This window comes from Mizuhopecten yessoensis, unplaced genomic scaffold (genome assembly GCF_002113885.1).
Source record: "Mizuhopecten yessoensis strain PY_sf001 unplaced genomic scaffold, ASM211388v2 scaffold1191, whole genome shotgun sequence".
Classification (NCBI taxonomy): domain Eukaryota; kingdom Metazoa; phylum Mollusca; class Bivalvia; order Pectinida; family Pectinidae; genus Mizuhopecten; species Mizuhopecten yessoensis.
The window spans coordinates 152,165-173,031 of NW_018403923.1; the positions used below are offsets into that span (position 1 = coordinate 152,165).

The 20,867-nt window shown below is 38.2% G+C and overlaps 2 protein-coding genes across 4 annotated transcripts in view; one reads left to right on the forward strand and one right to left on the reverse strand.

Annotated features, from left to right (window-relative positions):
* Positions 1 to 493: 493 nt before the first annotated feature.
* LOC110458271 (spermatogenesis-associated protein 5-like) lies at positions 494 to 18,952 on the reverse strand. 2 transcript variants are annotated; one of them, XM_021509898.1, is made up of 15 exons: positions 18,696 to 18,952; positions 16,422 to 16,689; positions 15,788 to 15,846; positions 14,311 to 14,898; positions 11,867 to 11,996; positions 11,693 to 11,749; positions 11,325 to 11,448; positions 7,427 to 7,558; positions 6,713 to 6,830; positions 6,416 to 6,564; positions 5,676 to 5,885; positions 5,010 to 5,143; positions 1,931 to 2,057; positions 1,458 to 1,622; positions 494 to 710 (listed from the first exon to the last, which is right to left on the reverse strand). In XM_021509898.1, the coding sequence occupies exons 1-15, from the start codon at positions 18,886 to 18,888 to the stop codon at positions 534 to 536; spliced, it is 2,631 nt and encodes an 876-aa protein (XP_021365573.1). In that variant the 5' UTR covers positions 18,889 to 18,952; the 3' UTR covers positions 494 to 533. The 2 variants fall into 2 exon arrangements, with proteins under 2 accessions (XP_021365573.1, XP_021365582.1); XM_021509907.1 differs by lacking the exon at positions 18,696 to 18,952 and adding an exon at positions 18,651 to 18,668 and having other exon boundaries at positions 534 to 710.
* A 202-nt stretch (positions 18,953 to 19,154) lies between these two features.
* LOC110458301 (RNA-binding protein 26-like) overlaps positions 19,155 to 20,867 on the forward strand; it is a 25,892-nt gene continuing 24,179 nt past the window's right edge. For both annotated transcript variants that reach the window (XM_021509948.1, XM_021509956.1), the window contains exon 1: positions 19,155 to 19,389. In XM_021509948.1, the coding sequence (XP_021365623.1) occupies positions 19,331 to 19,389 (59 nt within the window). In that variant the 5' untranslated portion in view covers positions 19,155 to 19,330. The remainder of the gene's footprint in view (positions 19,390 to 20,867) is intronic.

A 20,867-nucleotide genomic window follows, 5' to 3' on the forward strand; every position in this document is an offset into this window, starting at 1 on the left:
TAGTACTGTATTTAAACACCAAAGGTTGTCTAATGGTGCATTGTCCATGGGATGGCAATATGATTCAGATATGCATTAGCAAATCAATGTAGCTCTACTTTCCATTTGATTGAACATTATCACTCTTTGAGAAAAGAAATGATGAGCAACAACACCACTGAATCCGGTACAAAAAGTAATGTTTGATTTACATCCTATGTACTTAGGATGTAAATCAAACATTACATTTTGTACCGAATTCAGTGGTGTTGTTGCTCATCATTTCTTTTCTCATTTGCTCTGCTTTCCCTGATGAGCACTGTTGAATACCATTAAGGTATCCACCCCAGGATCCCTACCGCCACTATGGAACTGACTTCCTTGCAAGGACGTTGGGTCTCCACCCCCGGACTGGAATTCTTTCCTGATATCAAAATATGAAAATAAGGGATCTTTTATCATTTTAATATGATAGGTAAATGAAGTAATAATGCCAGAACGAAACATCACTAACTTATGTTTTTTATAAGTTTTATTCACCTTATTCATATAAATTACATTTTTTGTATGCCTGTTTCAAGTTGATAGTTTTTGTAATATTCCATAAGTTCAGCACTAATCCTAGGTTTGATAACTGTAAGAGCTGCATCAAAGTTACGTTTATGTACAGTCTGGCTGTTAATGTCTTCTTGTAGGGCAAACATGGCCGCCTCGTGACACACTGCAGATACCTAGTAACAAAAACCAAAAAAAATGCTTTCATATCATTATGTACCCAGTAACATTAAAACAAAATGTCCAGTAACAAAAATAAGAGAATGACCTTATCATTCTTTTTATTTAAAACTATTATTAAAACTTACTTTGACACATAAGTAATCTGAGATAGACTTACCCCAGCACCGTTGTAATCTTGGGGTAGACTTACCTCAGCACCTGAATGATCTGAGATAAACCTACCTCAACCCCTGAGTAATCTGCAGTAAACCTACCTCAGCACCAGAGTAATCTGCAGTATACTTACCTCAGGACCAGAGTAATCTTGGGGTAGACTTACCTCAGCACCTGAATGATCTGAGATAAACCTACCTCAACACCTGAGTAATCTAAGATAAACTTTCCTCATCACCTGAGTAATCTGAGATAAACTTACCTATCACCAGAATGATCTGAGATAAACTTACCTCAGCACCAGAGTAATCTGCAGTAAACACCTACCTCAGCACCAGAGTAATCTGCAGTATACTTAACTCAGCACCAAAATAATCTGCAGCATACTTACCTCAGCAAGCACCAGAGTAGTCTGCAGTATATTTAACTCAGCACAAACATAATCTGCAGTATACTTACCTCAGCACCAGAGTAATCTGCAGTCTACTTACCTCAGCACCAGAGTAATCTGCAGTCTACTTACCTCAACACCTGAGTAATCTACAGTATACTTACCTCAGCACCCGAGTAATCTGCAGTAAACTTACCTCAGCACCCGAGTAATCTGCAGTCCTCCTCACTAGAGATTCCACCTCTACTTCCTTGTCAACTGGCATCTTCGCCAAGTTGATTCTGAAGATTTCCTGCCTCGTATCCGCATCTGGTAGTGGCACATACAGGATCCTGTCCAGTCTACCAGGGCGCATCAGGGCCTGATCATATACATATATCTTCAGGATTATGGCAAGCAACATGAAGGAAATTGTACACTTCATAAAGATATCACCAGAATGGAAAGAGACCTGGGATGTAGCAAACATGGAGAACACTATTATATTTCTCAAATTACTGATATGTTGAATGTATATTTCCAGATCAATCAATCACACAAACTGAAACTGTGATGATGTGTATTGCCATACTGAAGATAAACTTTTGTCACAAGGACATCATAAAATTTAGCTTCATTGTTGTAAGTTTCTTAATGTTTATCAGGAGGCTTAGTCACATTGTCCCCTACCTTGTCTATCATGTCAGGACGGTTGGTGGCTGCGATCACAGTGACATCTTGTAGACCCTCGACACCATCTATCTCTGTCAATAGCTGGGCCAGCACACGGTCACCAACATTGCCACCTCCTGAGGAACTGTTAACAAACACACAGCACAGACTTAACATGGTCACCAACATTACTACCTCCTGAGGACTGTTGACAAATGCACAGCACAGACTTAACATGGTCATCAACATAACTACCTCCTGAGGACTGTTGACAAACGCACAGCACAGACTTAACACGGTCACCAACATTACTAACTCCTGAGGAACTGTTGACAAACACATAGCACAGACTTAACACGGTCACCAACATTACTAACTCCTGAGGAACTGTTGACAAACACGCAGAACAGACTTAACATGGTCACCCACATTACTACCTCCTGAGGAACTGTCGACAAACACGCAGAACTGATTTAACACGGTCACCAACATTACTACCTCCCGAGGAACTGTCGACAAACATGCAGAACAGACTTAACATGGTCACCAGCATTACTACCTCCCGCGGAACTGTCGACAAACACGCAGAACAGAATTAACATGGTCACCAACATTACTGCCTCCCGAGGAACTGTCGACAAACACGCAGAACAGACTTAACATGGTCACCAACATTACTACCTCCCAAGGAACTGTCAACAAACACGCAGAACAGACTTAACATGGTCACCAACATACCAACCTCCCAAGGAACTGTCGACAAACACGCAGCACAGATTTAACATGGTCCCCCACATTACAACCTCCCAAGGAACTGTCGACAAACACGCAGCACAGATTTAACATGGTCACCCACATTACTACCTCCCAAGGAACTGTCGACAAACACACAGAACAGACTTAATATATTCATCACACAAGTAATAGGTTTTTAGGGAGGAGAATAAAAACAAGAGGCCCAGGGGCCTTAATAGCTCACCTGGTATTTTATTTTTCAATTTAAAACCTGCTGAGTACCATTCAGGTTTATCAAAGGAGTACAAGTAACAAAGTTGCATCTTCCATTTATAAATATTCAATTCCCTTTGCCCAAAGATTCTCTAAAACAAGTTTGGTTAGGTTAAAATCCCTTCAACGGTACAGAAGGAGAAGGATCTTTAATGTTTTCCTCTATTTCCCCTAATGGGCCCCACTAATCTGCCCCAAAGAAGGGGAATCCACACACCTCAGTTTAAACAAAATTGATTCTTTTCTCCCTAAGCATGCTTCAGACTGCATTTGGTTTAAATCCCTTCACTTGTATAGTAGGAGAAAAAAAATCCTCTATTTCCCCTATTGGGCCCCGCTCCTATGCCGCCAGAAGGCCCACACCCTCCGTTTATACAAACTTGAGTCTCCTTTGTCCAAAGATGCTCTAGGACAAATTTGGTCAAAATCCTTCAATTGGTTGAGGAGAAGATTTTTAAAGATTTACCTATTTTCCCCTATTTGGCCCCGTCCCTCTGCCCCCAGGGGGACCATACCCTCCGTTCATACAAAACTGAGAACCCTTTGGCCAATGATGCTCCAGACCAAATTTGGTCAAAATCCCTTCATCGGTACAAAAGGAGAAGGATATTTGATGTTTTCCTCTATTTCCCCTAATGGGCCCCACCCATCTGCCCTTAGAAGGAGGCCCACACACCTCAGTTTATACAAAATTGATTCTTTTGTCCCTAATCATGCTTCAGACTGCATTTGGTTAAAATCCCTTCACTTGTATAGCAGGAGAAAAAAAATCCTCTATTTCCCCTATTGGGCCCCGCCCCTCCGCCCCCAGAGGGGCCACACCCTCCGTTTATACAAACTTGAGTCTTCTTTGTCCAAAGATGCTCTAGGACAAATTTGGTCAAAATCCTTCAATTGGTTGAGAAGAAGAACATTTTTAAAGATTTACCTTTTTTCCCCTTATTTAGCCCCGCCCCTCTGCCCCGAGGGGGGGCTATACCGTCCGTTTATACAAAACTGAGAACCCTTTGGCCAATGATGCTCCTGACCAAGCTTCAGACTGCATTTGGTTTAAATCCCTTCACTTGTATAGTAGGAGAGAAAAAATCCTCTACTTCCCCTATTTGGCCCCGCCCCTCTGCCCCCAAAGAGGCCACACCCTCCGTTTATACAAACTTGAGTCTCCTTTGTCCAAAGATGCTCTAGGACAAATTTGGTCAAAATCCTTCTATTGGTTGAGAAGAAGAAGATTTTTAAAGATTTACCTATTTTCCCCCTATTTGGCCCCGCCCCTCTGCCCCCAGGGGGGTTATACCCTCCGTTTATACAAAACTGAGAACCCTTTGGCCAATGATGCTCCTGACCAAATTTGGTCAAAATCCTCTGAGCCATTCAGGACAAGTAGCATTTTAAAGGAAAAAGTTGCCGGACGCCGGACGCTGCACCATGGGATAAGCTCACTTGGCCCTTCGGGCCAGGTGAGCTAAAAAATGATATTCTGCTACTTATTGTGTCCAACACATTCCTCTTTATCATATATGATCTCACTTTCTCTTTTTAAACTCATAACAAGGCATCACAGACGATAATAATCACCCTCATGATTGGACGTGGTTGGAAATAATAAGTGTATTTATTTATTTATGGTCAATGGTATCAAGTATTTAATGTAAAATCTATGGTGATCTTAGAAATGTCCAAAACATGAACTTGCACAAGGTTATGTTTATCAACGTGTATCTCAAGTTTCATGATAATCATACAAGAGACATATTTTGTACAGCAATGATCAATTCCAAAATTCTTTTTATAGTAACAATGACCTTGTTTGTATCCCCAGAAGGTTGAAATGTGAACTTGAACACAAAGGGTCACAGGTAATCAAATTTACCTGTTTGTGAATTACGCACGGGTATACCGGTGCCCAGAGGCAAAACAAAAAGTTGGTTTATTGTTGTTTTAAAATGGTGTAGATAATGTCAAAAATTAAAAGACTCAAAAATATTATTGCTGCTAATTTTTAACACAAACAACCTCAGGAATAAGATCGACTAGACAATTTGCGAATTGAGGAAATAAAACAAATGATATTTAAAATCCCACTGTTTACCTTCCTCTTTCAACAGCAAGAGCATCAATCTCGTCAAAGAAGACTATAGACGGTGCAGCAGATCTGGCTTTTCTGAACACTTCTCTGACAGCCCTCTCTGACTCACCGACCCATTTACTGAACAACTCAGGACCCTGTAAAATATTTGCAAACAACTCAGGTCTATTGTGTACATTGATCTGTAAGCTTGTATACAGTGGAGTGAGGCTTAAACATGTGTGATATGTGTGATATTGTTTGAGCTACACAAGTGTGTGATTTAAACATGTGTATCAAAAATGAACAAAAGGTAAAGGTGACTGTAGGTGATATCTCAAGGAATTTATGAAGTGGATAATTGTTTTATTGAAAATAAACAAAGGGCCATAACTCTACACACTGTTAGGTGCCTAAGTAAATGTTTGTATGCAACATCCCAGCTTCCCCAGATAAGTTTTTAGTGGTGAGATAACAAAAAAGTAATGGTCAAGACGAAAGATTACTGACGCCCAGTCAGCCCTCCAACACAAAGCACACCATACGATCAATTGTCCCATCACTGATGGGTGTATGAAATTCAAACGTTCTACAGCAGAATCACTATATTTTTGGAACACAAAATGAAAAAGATAGCAATTATTCAACACATTATTATTAAGGAGCTATCAATGATATAAATAGACTAACCTTGACAGCCAGGAAGTTGAGTCCACTCTCTGTGGCCAGAGCCTTGGCGATCATGGTTTTTGAGCAGCCCGGAGGACCATACATGAGGACTCCTCTGGGAGGCTTGATGCCCATCCGGACAAAGGCCTCAGGATGTTTCAAAGGCCACTCCACCGCCTGCTTCAGCTTCAACTTGACCTCCTCCTGACCCCCAATATCACTCCATAGCACCTATAGGGTAAGATGTCAAGGTCAAATACGAACATGTATTACTCATTACCACTCTATTGGTCAAAGGTCTAGGATAAAATTTCAGAACATCCCTTAAATTATTTCCTAAGGGTTAAAGTTGTTTGGACATAATTCCTGATCATAAAGCTATCCAAAATCTGAGATGAAGTAAAACTGTTTATACATTTATATAACATCATTGCTAGCAATACATAGTATGTTGATAACTTGGTGCTCCCCAATAAATGAAGGTCATACATCAAACTCCAGAAAACAAGTACAAAATGTTATAGCTAATTTTTTCTCCACATTTTGCAAATCATAATCTTAAGACTGTTTGAACCAATATACAATTAATGACTGTTTATCAGGACTTCCTTGTACTAGAATCGTGACAATTAGACATTTGGGATTTCTAGGTGATTTAGTCCGACCTAAGGGATTTCTACCTGTTTCAATTTGATACATGGTATTTCTGTACAACCTTGGGAATTTCTAGCTATTTTAAACTAACCCTGGTTTTATTTTACCTTGGGGATTTCTAGCTGAACCTCCCTCATTGCACTAGGCTGCACAGTGGTCATAGCAAGAGCCATATCCTTCCTTGTTATAACTGGACTAGACATTGTTTGTAGGTCCTCGTGGTCCTGAAGGTATCGCTTCACAGCATTGACACTGGCTGTAAGATAAAAATAATTTATATTTCTTGCTTTTACTTTGTTATAAATAAGGCAAACATTTGCATATTTCGCATCTTTCCAGATACTCTAACATCAAGGTCATATCCACAAATGTAGTTCACTACTTATCATATAAATAAAGGCTACCTTGCTGACAAACATACGCCAGATCTGCTCCTACATAGCCATGTGCTGTGTCGGCCACCTCCGCCACATCTGTATCGCTGAGGGAATGGGGCACGGTAGAAATCAGACGCTGTAATATCTGTGAATGTAAACCAACACAAAGTTAAATATAATTTACAACTCCTCAGTAATGTAAAAGTTAAGTTTTCATGCTTTTACTCCTCTATCAATTCCTGATATTATTGATTGGTTGGTAACGCCGCTGAAATTTCACAGTTTATCCCTTTTTTTAACTGGGGATATTTACATTTCACAGTGTATCCCTTTTTTTACCTGGGGATATTTACATGTTAAAGCACAAAACTTCCTCTTTTACAACATAATCCATCATAAAAGTATTTGAAAGTACAACATACGAGTCTTGTATTGATTTTCTACTATTTTATCTCCTTGTATTATTTCTTCTTACTTTAACTAATATGCTATACTTGTTGGATGACCTGGCATTTGGTATTTATAACAGCAAAATGTAGGTGAACATTTTCTTTACATCTCAAATTGCTAAAGTTAAGAACCATGTCTATTTTCCTACTTTTTAAGAATTGTTTTTACTTGATGCCCAGAAATGCTTTGGTGGAATTGTTAATAAAGTTATCATTTTATTCATGAAATACAAGAGGATGTTCTGTTCTTTTGTTTTCCATGAGATCATGAAGAGTATGAACTAAGCCTGACCTCCAGTCTGTCTGCTGCCGTGGGAACACCAATCTCTATCTCCCTGTCAATCCGCCCTGGCCTTCTAATAGCAGGATCCAGGGAGTCAGGTTTACAGCAGGCAGCAATCACCGTCACAAACCGCTGACTGGCCTGGCGAGTAACAACACGGAGTAACAACATGGAGTAACAACACAGAGTAACAACATGGAATAACACTGAGTAACAACACAGAGTAACAATACGGAATATTTACATTCTGTATGCTTAGACCCATTGACAAAAATTACATTCATAAATGCATTACACAAGTGTTCATAGAATCTCGGCACGTGGGAACTGATAGTAACCTTATCACACTGCGTAGTAATACACTACAAAAACTACTCAATCGGAACGACCGACCTAGATGCTTAATTCTTACATCTTAAAATATTATTGAACTGTGCTTTATGAAATATCCACGTATTCACGTGTCCTGTGCTACAAATAAACATTGAATATGGAACTACATTTTGTTGTGTTATTGTTGTTGACGGTTGCTAAGATCTCTCACGATAGTGTCACATTTCCCCGCGAAAAAACACTGTTCTCGCCACTGCGTTGCACCCGCGTATAAGCAGGAACAAACCCTGTTTATTTGTTTTATTAGTTGTTATATCGATCCACTGAAAGGATTCGTCAATGTAAATATAAGGAATGATATTTATTTTTTCAACATTTATGAGGTCATAACAACAATGGGTTTATGGACAAATTGAATGAATCGCGTTATCATTCCTTAAGTAACAACACAGAAACAACACAGTAACAACACAGAGTAACAACACAGAGTTACAACACAGAGTAACAACACAGAGTAACAACACAGAGTAACAACACGAAGTAACAACACAGAGTAACAACACAGAGTAACACAGAGTAACAACACGGAGTAACAACATGGAGTAACACAGAGAAACAACACTGAGTAACAACACAGTAACAACACTGAGTAACAACACAGAGTAACAACACAGAGTAACAACACGGAGTAACAACACGTAGTAACAACACGTAGTAACAACACAGAGTAACAACATGGAGTAACAACACAGAGAGAGTAACAACACAGAGTAACAACACGGAGTAACAACACAGAGTAACAACAAGCAGTAACAACACAGAGTAACAACACTGAGTAACAACACGGAGTAACAACACGGAGTAACAACATAGAGTAACAACACTGAGTAACAACATATAGTAACAACATGGAGTAACAACACTGAGTAACAACACAAAGTAACAACACGGAGTAACAACACTGAGTAACAACACGGAGTAACAACACGGAGTAACAACATGGAGTAACACAGAGAAACAACACGGAGTAACAACACAGAGTAACAACACGGAGTAACAACACAGAGTAACAACACAGAGTAACACGGAATAACAACACGGAATAACAACACGGAGTAACAACACGGAGTAACAACATGGAGTAACACAGAGTAACAACACTGAGTAACAACACAGAGTAACAACACTGAGTAACAACACAGAGTAACAACTCAGAGTTACAACACAGAGTAACAACACAGAGTAACAACACAGAGTAACAACACGGAGTAACAACACAGAGTAACAACACGGAGTAACAACACAGAATAACAACACAGAATAACAACACGGAGTAACAACACGGAGTAACAACACGGAGTAACAACAGGGAATAACAACACTGAGTAACAACACTGAGTAACAACACTGAGTAACAACAGGGAGTAACAACATGGAGTAACAACACGGAGTAACAACACAGAGTAACAACACAGAGTAACAACACTGAGTAACAACACTGAGTAACAACACAGAGTAACAACACTGAGTAACAACACTGAGAAACAACACATAGTAACAACACAGAATAACAACACAGAATAACAACACGAAGTAACAACACAGAGTAACAACACGGAATAACAACACGGAACAACAACACGGAGTAACAACACAGAGTAACAACACAGAGTAACAACACGGAGTAAAAACACTGAGTAACAACACGGAGTAACAACACAGAGTAACAACACAGAGTTACAACACAGAGTAACAACACAGAGTAACAACACAGAGTAACAACACGGAGTAACAACACGGAGTAACAACACGGAGTAACAACATAGAGAAACAACACGGAGTAACAACATGGAGTAACAACACGGAGTAACAACATAGAGTAACAACACGGAGTAACAACATGGAGTAACAACACAGAGAGAGTAACAACACGGAGTAACAACATGGAGTAACAACACAGAGAGAGTAACAACACGGAGTAACAACACAGAGTAACAACACAGAGTAACAACATGGAGTAACAACACAGAGAGAGTAACAACACGGAGTAACAACATGGAGTAACAACACAGAGAGAGTAACAACACGGAGTAACAACACAGAGTAACAACACAGAGTAACAACATGGAGTAACAACACAGAGAGAGTAACAACACGGAGTAACAACATGGAGTAACAACACAGAGAGAGTAACAACACGGAGTAACAACACAGAGTAACAACACAGAGTAACAACATGGAGTAACAACACAGAGAGAGTAACAACACGGAGTAACAACATGGAGTAACAACACAGAGAGAGTAACAACACGGAGTAACAACACAGAGTAACAACACAGAGTAACAACATGGAGTAACAACACAGAGAGAGTAACAACACGGAGTAACAACATGGAGTAACAACACAGAGAGAGTAACAACACGGAGTAACAACACAGAGTAACAACACAGAGTAACAACATGGAGTAACAACACAGAGAGAGTAACAACACGGAGTAACAACATGGAGTAACAACACAGAGAGAGTAACAACACGGAGTAACAACACAGAGTAACAACACAGAGTAACAACATGGAGTAACAACACAGAGAGAGTAACAACACGGAGTAACAACATGGAGTAACAACACAGAGAGAGTAACAACACGGAGTAACAACACAGAGTAACAACACAGAGTAACAACATGGAGTAACAACACAGAGAGAGTAACAACACGGAGTAACAACATGGAGTAACAACACAGAGAGAGTAACAACACGGAGTAACAACACAGAGTAACAACACAGAGTAACAACATGGAGTAACAACACAGAGAGAGTAACAACACGGAGTAACAACATGGAGTAACAACACAGAGAGAGTAACAACACGGAGTAACAACACAGAGTAACAACACAGAGTAACAACATGGAGTAACAACACAGAGAGAGTAACAACACGGAGTAACAACATGGAGTAACAACACAGAGAGAGTAACAACACGGAGTAACAACACAGAGTAACAACATGGAGTAACAACACAGAGAGAGTAACAACATGGAGTAACAACACAGAGAGAGTAACAACATGGAGTAACAACATGGAGTAACAACACAGAGAGAGTAACAACACGGAGTAACAACACAGAGTAACAGCACAGAGAGAGTAACAACACGGAGTAACAACACAGAGTAACAACACAGAGTAACAACACAGAGTAACAACACACAAGTCAAAACTTCTCACTTGTCTCACAATTGTATAGCATATAATAGAATCAAAACTCAAAAAAAGTTTATTTGTATTTAAAATGAAAAATCATTCTATAGCAATCCTATAATTGAAAATAATATATTTGATTATTAAAACTTTCAAGGAAAAGAATATATAGTTAAACTTAGTTACACAGCCACAGTTTGTCCAGAAAATTGCTTATTTTAGATTAGTTGATGGTTACTTGGACAAATAAATGAAAGTACAATGACACATTAAAAGGTCTGGCATATTCATAATGTGAAGGAATTTTCTCCTATAGCTAAATTGCTGCAAACCAAATTATTGACATTCAGTTAGCTCAGAGTGAAGTAACCATACCGTGTCTATTCCATCCATCAGAGTAAGAAGAGTGGCCACCAGGCGTTTCTGAGACTCGTTCTGTGAGCTATCTCTCCGTGGAAACAGAGAATCAACGTCATCCATGATAATTATGCTTGGTGCCCTGTAACCATTTAAAAATAAATAGTCGTTACTCTCAAGATTGTTTATCAATGAATTTAGTAGAGTCACAAACACTTATATATACATCAACAATACACAAAGTTATTACTTGTAAATCTTTTATCTCTTTCTTCAATTTCTTCCAGATGTTTGCTTCAACTTGTTAATGCAAATTGTAACGGTCACATCGTTTTCTTTCATAATGAAAACATTTTTTTTTTTTTCATCATAACTTGCTTACATACCTTTCCTCAGCCTCTTTGAACACATTTCTGAGCTTTCCCTCAGATTCTCCATAAAATCTACAACAATAATCAAATGAATATAACTGTTCCTGGGTTTTTTCTTCAAAAGTCTGATGATAAAACACACTAGCGATTATGTAAACAAGTCATATATAATTGTCTGTATCCACTTACTTGCTAATAATGTCTGATGAACTGATCTCAATGACATTCACTCCTGTCTGATTGGCCACTGCCTTCAGCAACATGGTCTTCCCTGTGCCAGAAGGACCAAACACCAGGACACCTCGAGGCAAAGGCAGCCCTGTAGTGGTGTAAACGAGCAGGGTATATTATAGACACCTCGAGGCAAAGGCAGCCCTGTAGTGGTGTAAACGAGCAGTGTATATTATGGACACCTCCAGGCAAAGGCAGCCCTGTAGTGGTGTAAACGAGCAGTGTATATTATGGACACCTCGAGGCAAAGGCAGCCCTGTAGTGGTGTAAACGAGCAGTGTATATTATGGACACCTCGAGGCAAAGGCAGCCCTGTAGTGGTGTAAACGAGCAGTGTATATTATGGACACCTCGAGGCAAAGGCAGCCCTGTAGTGGTGTAAACGAGCAGTGTATATTATGGACACCTCGAGGCAAAGGCAGCCCTGTAGTGGTGTAAACGAGCAGTGTATATTATGGACACCTCGAGGCAAAGGCAGCCCTGTAGTGGTGTAAACGAGCAGTGTATATTATGGACACCTCGAGGCAAAGGCAGCCCTGTAGTGGTGTAAACGAGCAGTGTATATTATGGACACCTCGAGGCAAAGGCAGCCCTGTAGTGGTGTAAACGAGCAGTGTATATTATGGACACCTCGAGGCAAAGGCAGCCCTGTAGTGGTGTAAACGAGCAGTGTATATTATGGACACCTCGAGGCAAAGGCAGCCCTGTAGTGGTGTAAACGAGCAGTGTATATTATGGACACCTCGAGGCAAAGGCAGCCCTGTAGTGGTGTAAACGAGCAGTGTATATTATGGACACCTCGAGGCAAAGGCAGCCCTGTAGTGGTGTAAACGAGCAGTGTATATTATGGACACCTCGAGGCAAAGGCAGCCCTGTAGTGGTGTAAACGAGCAGTGTATATTATGGACACCTCGAGGCAAAGGCAGCCCTGTAGTGGTGTAAACGAGCAGTGTATATTATGGACACCTCGAGGCAAAGGCAGCCCTGTAGTGGTGTAAACGAGCAGTGTATATTATGGACACCTCGAGGCAAAGGCAGCCCTGTAGTGGTGTAAACGAGCAGTGTATATTATGGACACCTCGAGGCAAAGGCAGCCCTGTAGTGGTGTAAACGAGCAGTGTATATTATGGACACCTCGAGGCAAAGGCAGCCCTGTAGTGGTGTAAACGAGCAGTGTATATTATGGACACCTCGAGGCAAAGGCAGCCCTGTAGTGGTGTAAACGAGCAGTGTATATTATGGACACCTCGAGGCACAGGCAGCCCTGTAGTGGTGTAAACGAGCAGTGTATATTATGGACAGCTGGAGGCAAAGGCAGCCCTGAAGTGGTGTAAACGAGCAGTGTATATTATGGACACCTAGAGGCAAAGGCAGCCCTGTAGTGGTGCAAACGAGCAGTGTATATTATGGACACCTCGAGGCATAGGCAGCCCTGTAGTGGTGTAAACGAGCAGTGTGTATTATGGACACCTCGAGGCAAAGGCAGCCCTGAAGTGGTGTAAACGAGCAGTGTATATTATGGACACCTAGAGGCAAAGGCAGCCCTGTAGTGGTGCAAACGAGCAGTGTATATTATGGACCCCTCGAGGCAAAGGCAGCCCTGTAGTGGTGTAAACGAGCAGTGTATATTATATCAAAGAATTGATTTTGAATTCCTTGACTACCAAATCTAAATAAAAATTGTGAAATAATATCTATCATTTAATTTGCAAACTCACTTACCACCAATATAAATCAAAGTCCACTATTTTTTTCTTCTGCTCATCAGATATAACAGGAAATATACAACCGTCAGCAAACAATGTAAACTCAGATCCTCTGAACTATAGAAAAATCAACCTAGTAGTTCAAATGCTCTGTACATCAAATAATTTCCATGAAAACATGTCATAAATGGCGTGGGGATCATAATGGAAATAATTGTGTACTCTGCTATACGTTTTTTAGTTCTTCTTGTAAACAGTGAAATATAATAATGAAAATGTGTTGGTCAAGGAACGGCTTTAGTGTGACATCATTTTACCCAAGATAAGCCCAAGGCTTCTCCTCGTTGAAAAGGGAGATAATTAGACAGCCATTCCTAAATGTTAATACAAGTACAAGTAGAAAGGGCTTTTTTCAAGACATGATATGTCTGCTTGACAGAGGAGCAAGCTAAACACTATAAACTTTTTTTTTAGACTTTCTCACTAGTTAATTAGGCTATGATCAAGGCAACAAGACAACATGTACAATGAACTGACAAAGCACATATTCTAGCTACAATCTATCAAAATTGCTTTAATTTAAATGAAATTACATCATTTAGTGCACATAGAAGAAAACCAACTTTTTTGCTAAAATAGACATGGTCACCGACATACAACTTAGGCCTTCCTTTCTATCATTACACATTTACTGACCATATGCACTGAACACTTCTGGGGACTGTAGGGGTAGGTTTATCATCTCCTTCAAAGATTGTATCTGCTTTGACAAGCCTCCAATCAAATCAAATGTAACAGATTTCTTCTTCCGCGACTCCGTCACTTCATCAGTGATTGGTTTAGAAATGACCACCTTTGTATTTGAAGTCACTTTATAGAATGTTTTATGAACATTTTCCATAGTGCCTGAAGTTGTTATCTTTTGAGGTGTCTGAAAGTTTGCCTCGATCAGTGACCCATTTTTTACATCTGGAGTACTTGAAGAGGATGGAGAACAAACACTGTCAGTACTGAAGCTACTGCTGTCTGAGCCCTTCAGTGGTGTAGACGGAACATTTGTGTTAGATTTGTCAAGAAAAGAGAGACTGGAGTCACTAGACAGATCAAGCTGTGATAAGTCCATAGTTAGGTCTTGTAGTCGGCTTTCCTTAATGTCTCTATGACATGGTATATGGACTTTCTTCTCACTTCCAGTCCACTGACTGATCTCTGTCACTTGAAGCTCACATTTTTGTCCATAATAAGACAAACTTACATCATTTCCAAGAGTCAGGAATCTTCCACCTAGTAAAAGAAAGCTATGAATTGAGATCAAAAACAAATAAATAAATTATTCGAAAAATTGTTAAACAAATTCATATTTTTTTTCCTATATATATATGTATTTCACATATGATTTGCATTGTATGTTTAATAATACCTAGAACAGTCTGATCATATGGTTGTGTATCACAATTAACTATTCCAGTCTCTGTTAAACCTGACGTTTTGGTGTATCACTCAATTAACTATTCCAGTCTCTGTTAAACCTGACGTTTTGGTGTATCACTCAATTAACTATTCCAGTCTCTGTTAAACCTGACGTTTTGGTGTATCACTCAATTAACTATTCCAGTCTCTGTTAAACCTGACGTTTTGGTGTATCACTCAATTAACTATTCCAGTCTCTGTTAAACCTGACGTTTTGGTGTATCACTCAATTAACTATTCCAGTCTCTGTTAAACCTGACGTTTTGGTGTATCACTCAATTAACTATTCCAGTCTCTGTTAAACCTGACGTTTTGGTGTATCACTCAATTAACTATTCCAGTCTCTGTTAAACCTGACGTTTTGGACATGACTCTTTGGTCTGGTAAAATCTGAACAATTTCAATTTATTTTGGCAAAGAAGCAAAAACATCAAAATTGCTTTGGCCACAAAAAATATTTGTTTCCTCATTTTGTTTGAAAAAAAAAATTGGGTCGGTAGACTGGGCATTTTATTTTTATATATTTTACTTTGCTGATGCAGAGTAGGAGTTCTGACTTTAACAGTGCTTATCACTAAATGCCAAAAAAAACTTAAGTGTAGGCACAAATATCTAGGGTTCACAGGTAGGGAAACCGGAACAACAATTCTGTTTATTTGCCTTATCTTTCATGCTTTAAAGCAGAAGATTAAAGAATACATACACATACGGTTCTTGAGGTATTTCTCAAATTGATCATCTCCATAAATATCATTCCATTCTCTAGAAGAAAAAAACAATAAAAAAGTATCAGAAAATTATGAAGTTAGGGTAACCTGTCAAACTAAAAAGTTATGGTCTGCAGGAATAAAACTGGCTTAATGGAAATTGTTAAAATCATTGAATATTTTGTTCTTGTGGTAGTTATTATAAGATAGTATGTATATATGTTAAAAAAAAAAAAAAAAAATATAGGAGAGGAATTGATCATCACTATTTAATCAACTATAAATAATAACATTGTTCTGTGTAACAAGCCCCAAAAAAAATAAAAAAATAAAAATACAGAGGAAATTATGTCACTACAAAATATGTAGTTTAATGTTAGATTCCCTCCTTCGGACAAATAAATGTCATTTTTGTTACAAGCATTCATGAGTTTGGTTTAAGTGTGTGCGTTCATAGTGATTTACTTATATTAGGATTGCGCCTCAGGGGAGATAATAAAAACATCTACATATTAAAAATTATTTTTCTCAGAAAAATAAGTCACAATTTATCACCAATCAACTTTCATAACAAATAAGTTGTTCCATCAATTTATTTAAAACAAAGATTCATTGAATAATTGATCTCACCTTGGTGACAATATCAGATGTGCAGCCAATAGTGGTGTAGATTGTATAGCAGTGACCGAGGCCAGTTCTCCTGACTGTCTCCCTAACATCTTCAGGGTGGTTACAGGGACTTGTATAGATCCGGGTGCTACTGAAGCTGAGGGCCATGCTATCCTCACATACTGCTCATCAACAATACATGGCTTTCCAATTGAAAGGCCACACATCATCATAGAACTGACATTCAGTAAGATTACATCATCTTGTAGCTGACTAGGCAGACTTGGTCCTGTCATAAAATAACAAAAATTAAACTTAAAATTTACTGTACTGTTCAACTTCTGTAATCTTCTCTTTTTGTTTATAAAGATTAGTCATTATATATATATATATATATAAAAACTAGCTGCTTTCACCCTTCACAGGGCTCTTCAGGTTTATTCAAAAGAACAACGTCGTGACGTCACAATTAATTGTCATCACACTACAATAGTAACGTGACGTCACGAAGTACACAAGATTGGTGGACAATTTGGCGTAAAATTTTATTGTGGCCTGTTGAGACTGTTATATATATATATAAGCATTTCTCTATGGGCTTAAAAGTTACTTCTACAGATATCAGATAATGAACTTTGAATATTTCCTGTTTAAAAAGGTGATTCATAATTAACCTTTGATGTTTGGTAAGTTTGTTGCATGTCCTCAGGTCGTAGCACCATTTCATACAAAAACAAGAGTACTGAACAATATACGCCCGTCGAATGCCATATAGTATTACATTGAAATAATATCTGCATTATTCTAAGAGTGGGTAGCTGATATTCTATAAAAAATGTAGAAGAAAATCTCCGGACAAAAAATCAAATCCTGAAATGAACAAAGGGCAATAACTTTTGGAAGAATTGTCAAATCAAAATTCTTATAAGGGAGACACAATTTCATATCATGATTATAATGTATACCAAGTTTCAAACAGATCCGTTGAAAAATGTAGGAGAAGATTGCCGTACAAAAATCAAATACTGAAATAAACAAAGGGCAATAACTTTTGGAAAAATTGTTGAATCAAAATTCTTTTAAGGGAGACACAACTTCATGTCATGATTATAATGTATAAAAATGTAGGAGGAGATTGCCAGACAAACAATAGTTTAGCCCGGCCGGCCGGATGGACGGCCAACCCCATACCATAATACTTCCGTCAAATTTGACGGACGTATAATAAACATGAAAAGTCCTGTTCATAGCACCACTTGATCATAATAAGCAGAAATAATCCTGGTCATAAAACCACATTGTCATAAGGACAGGAATAATCCAGGTTATAGCAATGTTCACATGATAAAGAAATGCAATAATCCTGGTGAAACACCACTGTTTCTTGTAATAGGGCGAGATTAATGCAACAGGAACAACAGTAAACCTTAAAACATCTGATATCTCTAAAGAAATTGATCACCTTAATTGAGTCAGTCTCAGTTCAATGCAATCATACATTCAACAGATCAGACCACAATATTATTACCTGAAACTTATGACATGTAAAGACACACATTCAACCTTAAGTAAGGTAATTTGTCAACGAAAAAAACAAGGCCAAAACAAAACGAATATACCAGTGTTTCTGATAATATCTGTGGAAATAGTTAGAGAGGTTCAAAAAATTTGGTTTGGCAAATTGGGATAATGTTGTTGCATTGTTGGGATTTGGTTGACATTTTTTATTGTAGACTAATTAGTCGTGCCAATAATTACTTTTAAAACTATAATTCAGTTTACGTCATGCTTAAGTTCAAATCAAACCAGTTTAAGATCAGCATTGCATAGAAACTAATCAACAATAAACCAATCAAGTATTTATTTTTTTACATCAGGACATTGCATAGCCAGAAGCACATTATTGTCATCCTTTCCCGAAAGAGGACACTCCATGCCAGTTTATAACTGATGACAACTCTTTTGAGGAGAAGAAAATCTGATGTATGACCAATAAAACAGCTGTTGAACCAAACACACAGACGAATGTTTTTCCCAGTGATTGACTATATTTGCTTGTCACCATGAGTATGATGCAACTCAATCATAGACAGATAATGGCATTTTTTTATAATTCATAAAAAACATCATATATCAATTGTAAAAGCAGATCTGCTGATTGAAGATTCGTGAAGGAAATAAATAATGCAAAAGAATGTATATTCTGTACATATTTAAAATTTGTGAATGACGTATACTGTACCCACTTACATATATACCATTTAATGCAAAGAAACCCTTAGGAACTTATATTACCATCCACCGAATTATAAGGGGAAATAACTCCATACAAGGTGTCATTCCAAATATAACCATGCTGAAACTGGTCCTTCTCCTTTGTATTCTGGCACCCTTTCGAGTGTTTTGATAAATCCTTTGTGTTTATGATACACAAACAACGAACGCATTGCTGCCATTCCGGCTTTGGAGTCTTTGACTTTGCTGGCATAACGAGTTCTCTCGCAAAGAAACATCCAGCAATCTGCTTTCACTTTGTCCACACGTGCAGTAATCTCGCGAGACTATAAAAGCAACATCGAAAACAATTTTCCTTTCCTTTCCCCCTCCATTCTTGCTTGTTTTTGACCTGTACATTTAGCCATTGAAATTAAATATGAACATTTCAATGACGAAACTTATTTCACTTTACGTATTTTATCAAAAATGTTTTCAATGATATTCGTTGAGTCACGTGATTCCAAACGAGAATACGTCGCCATTTTGTATTATCGTATGGACGTTTAAGCCTGCGTCTGTAAACACATGTTGACCGACTAGAAATTAAGGAATAATTCTTGTACGAGTCGTAAAAGCGTACAGCTGATGTCGAGGAGGAAGACGATGATCTGAAGCTGCTTTATATTCACTGACTTACAGCTTTTTACATAAAAATGATTGTCGAAAATCTGGACGCGTTGAAAATCTGGCTCACCAATACGTTAACTCCAATGTAAGAAATATACACCGATGAATATTTGACGAAGTCGTCATGACATGATCAGTAATGGTTGCATTCATTTTTCAACATGTTTAATGATATAATATCATGATTTTCAATGATTTACTGTACACAATTTCACTTCCTTTCAAACAAAGTGAGACATGTTTTCGGACCATATGCGGGATAGCGGGGATGGGTCCTCCTTAAAAGCGTCTTCAACTGACAACAAGCGTCTTCAAGTGACAACAAGCGTCGCCAGACAAAATCTTTTAAAATACTGAATAAAGTAAGCGACATCAGAAGATGTGTTGTTAATATGACAATAATACACCTCTGTACCAAATTTCAGCTCGATATTCGATAAAATGACCGAGTTATGATGAATTGAAATTTTACGATCGCGGCGTGGCTCATGTGTGTATACGCATGTAAAGTGAAGAAAGCGTCGCCAGATAATATCGTAACAATTACTCGCTAAAGTAAGCCACATCAGAAGATATGTTATTAGTTAGACTTTTATTGATATACATGCCAAATTTCAGCTCGATATTTGAGAAAATGATCGAGTTATGATTAATTTATTATTACGATCGGCGGTGTGACACACGTGTGTGAATAGAACTCAACATATCAAGAAGCGTCTTCAGAACATATCTCTAAAATTAATCGATAAAGTAAGCGACATCAGAAGATATGTTATTCATATAACTATGATACACCTTTATACCAAATTTCACTTAGATATATGAAGAAAATACCGAGTTATCGTGAATTTATTATTTTACTATCGTCGGCTTGGCACGCGTGTGTTAATAAAACTGTACAGATCAAAAAGCGTCTTCAGACATTACTTCTTAAAATAATTGATAAAGTAAGCGACATCATGAGATATGTTATTCTTATGACTATGATACAACTATATACCAAATTTTAATTTGATTTGTTGAAAAATGATTGAGTTATCGTGAATTTAATTCATACGATGTACAGATTTTAAGCTAGACGCCGTGCCACATTTGTGTACGTAGGGTATACGTAGGGCTTCGCATAGGCAGATACGTGTATGTGTTATACGTCTCTGACATAGGTGAACACAGTTAGAATATATTGCTATATAAACATTGATACACCTTTAATCAGCTGTGTCAAGAATAACATTATTGTATTTATTGAACAATTTAGATTTTAATTGAACCCATTAAGAATACATTTAACAATGTGTTTAATTATATATATTTTTTTATTATAAATAATATAGTTGGAGGGGGATGCGTCATTTTCGAGTTTCTCAGGTCTTTTTTAAAAAGATTGTGGCCCTGAAAAGGGCCGTTTAAGCAGGCGACTAACTTAGTCTTTGACAGAACAACGCTAGTCGCTGCTCTTTTTATAGCGCATATAACAATAGAAATAACTCAATGGTACGTACTTTCCTATTGGTAGACCAATATCGATCCACATGTTATCAGTTATGCTAAGCGAAACAAAAA

Bases quoted from the DNA above. Each gene is read 5' to 3' on its own strand.
- LOC110458271 (XM_021509898.1), bottom strand. From the start codon at position 18,888: ATGCCAGCAAAGTCAAAGACTCCAAAGCCGGAATGGCAGCAATGCGTT. The intron at 11,449-11,692 runs GTATGTAAGCAA...AAATGGTTACAG, and splicing joins TTCAAAGAGGCTGAGGAAAG to GGCACCAAGCATAATTATCA. The intron at 7,559-11,324 runs GTATGGTTACTT...GTTACTCGCCAG, and splicing joins TGATGGATGGAATAGACACG to GCCAGTCAGCGGTTTGTGAC.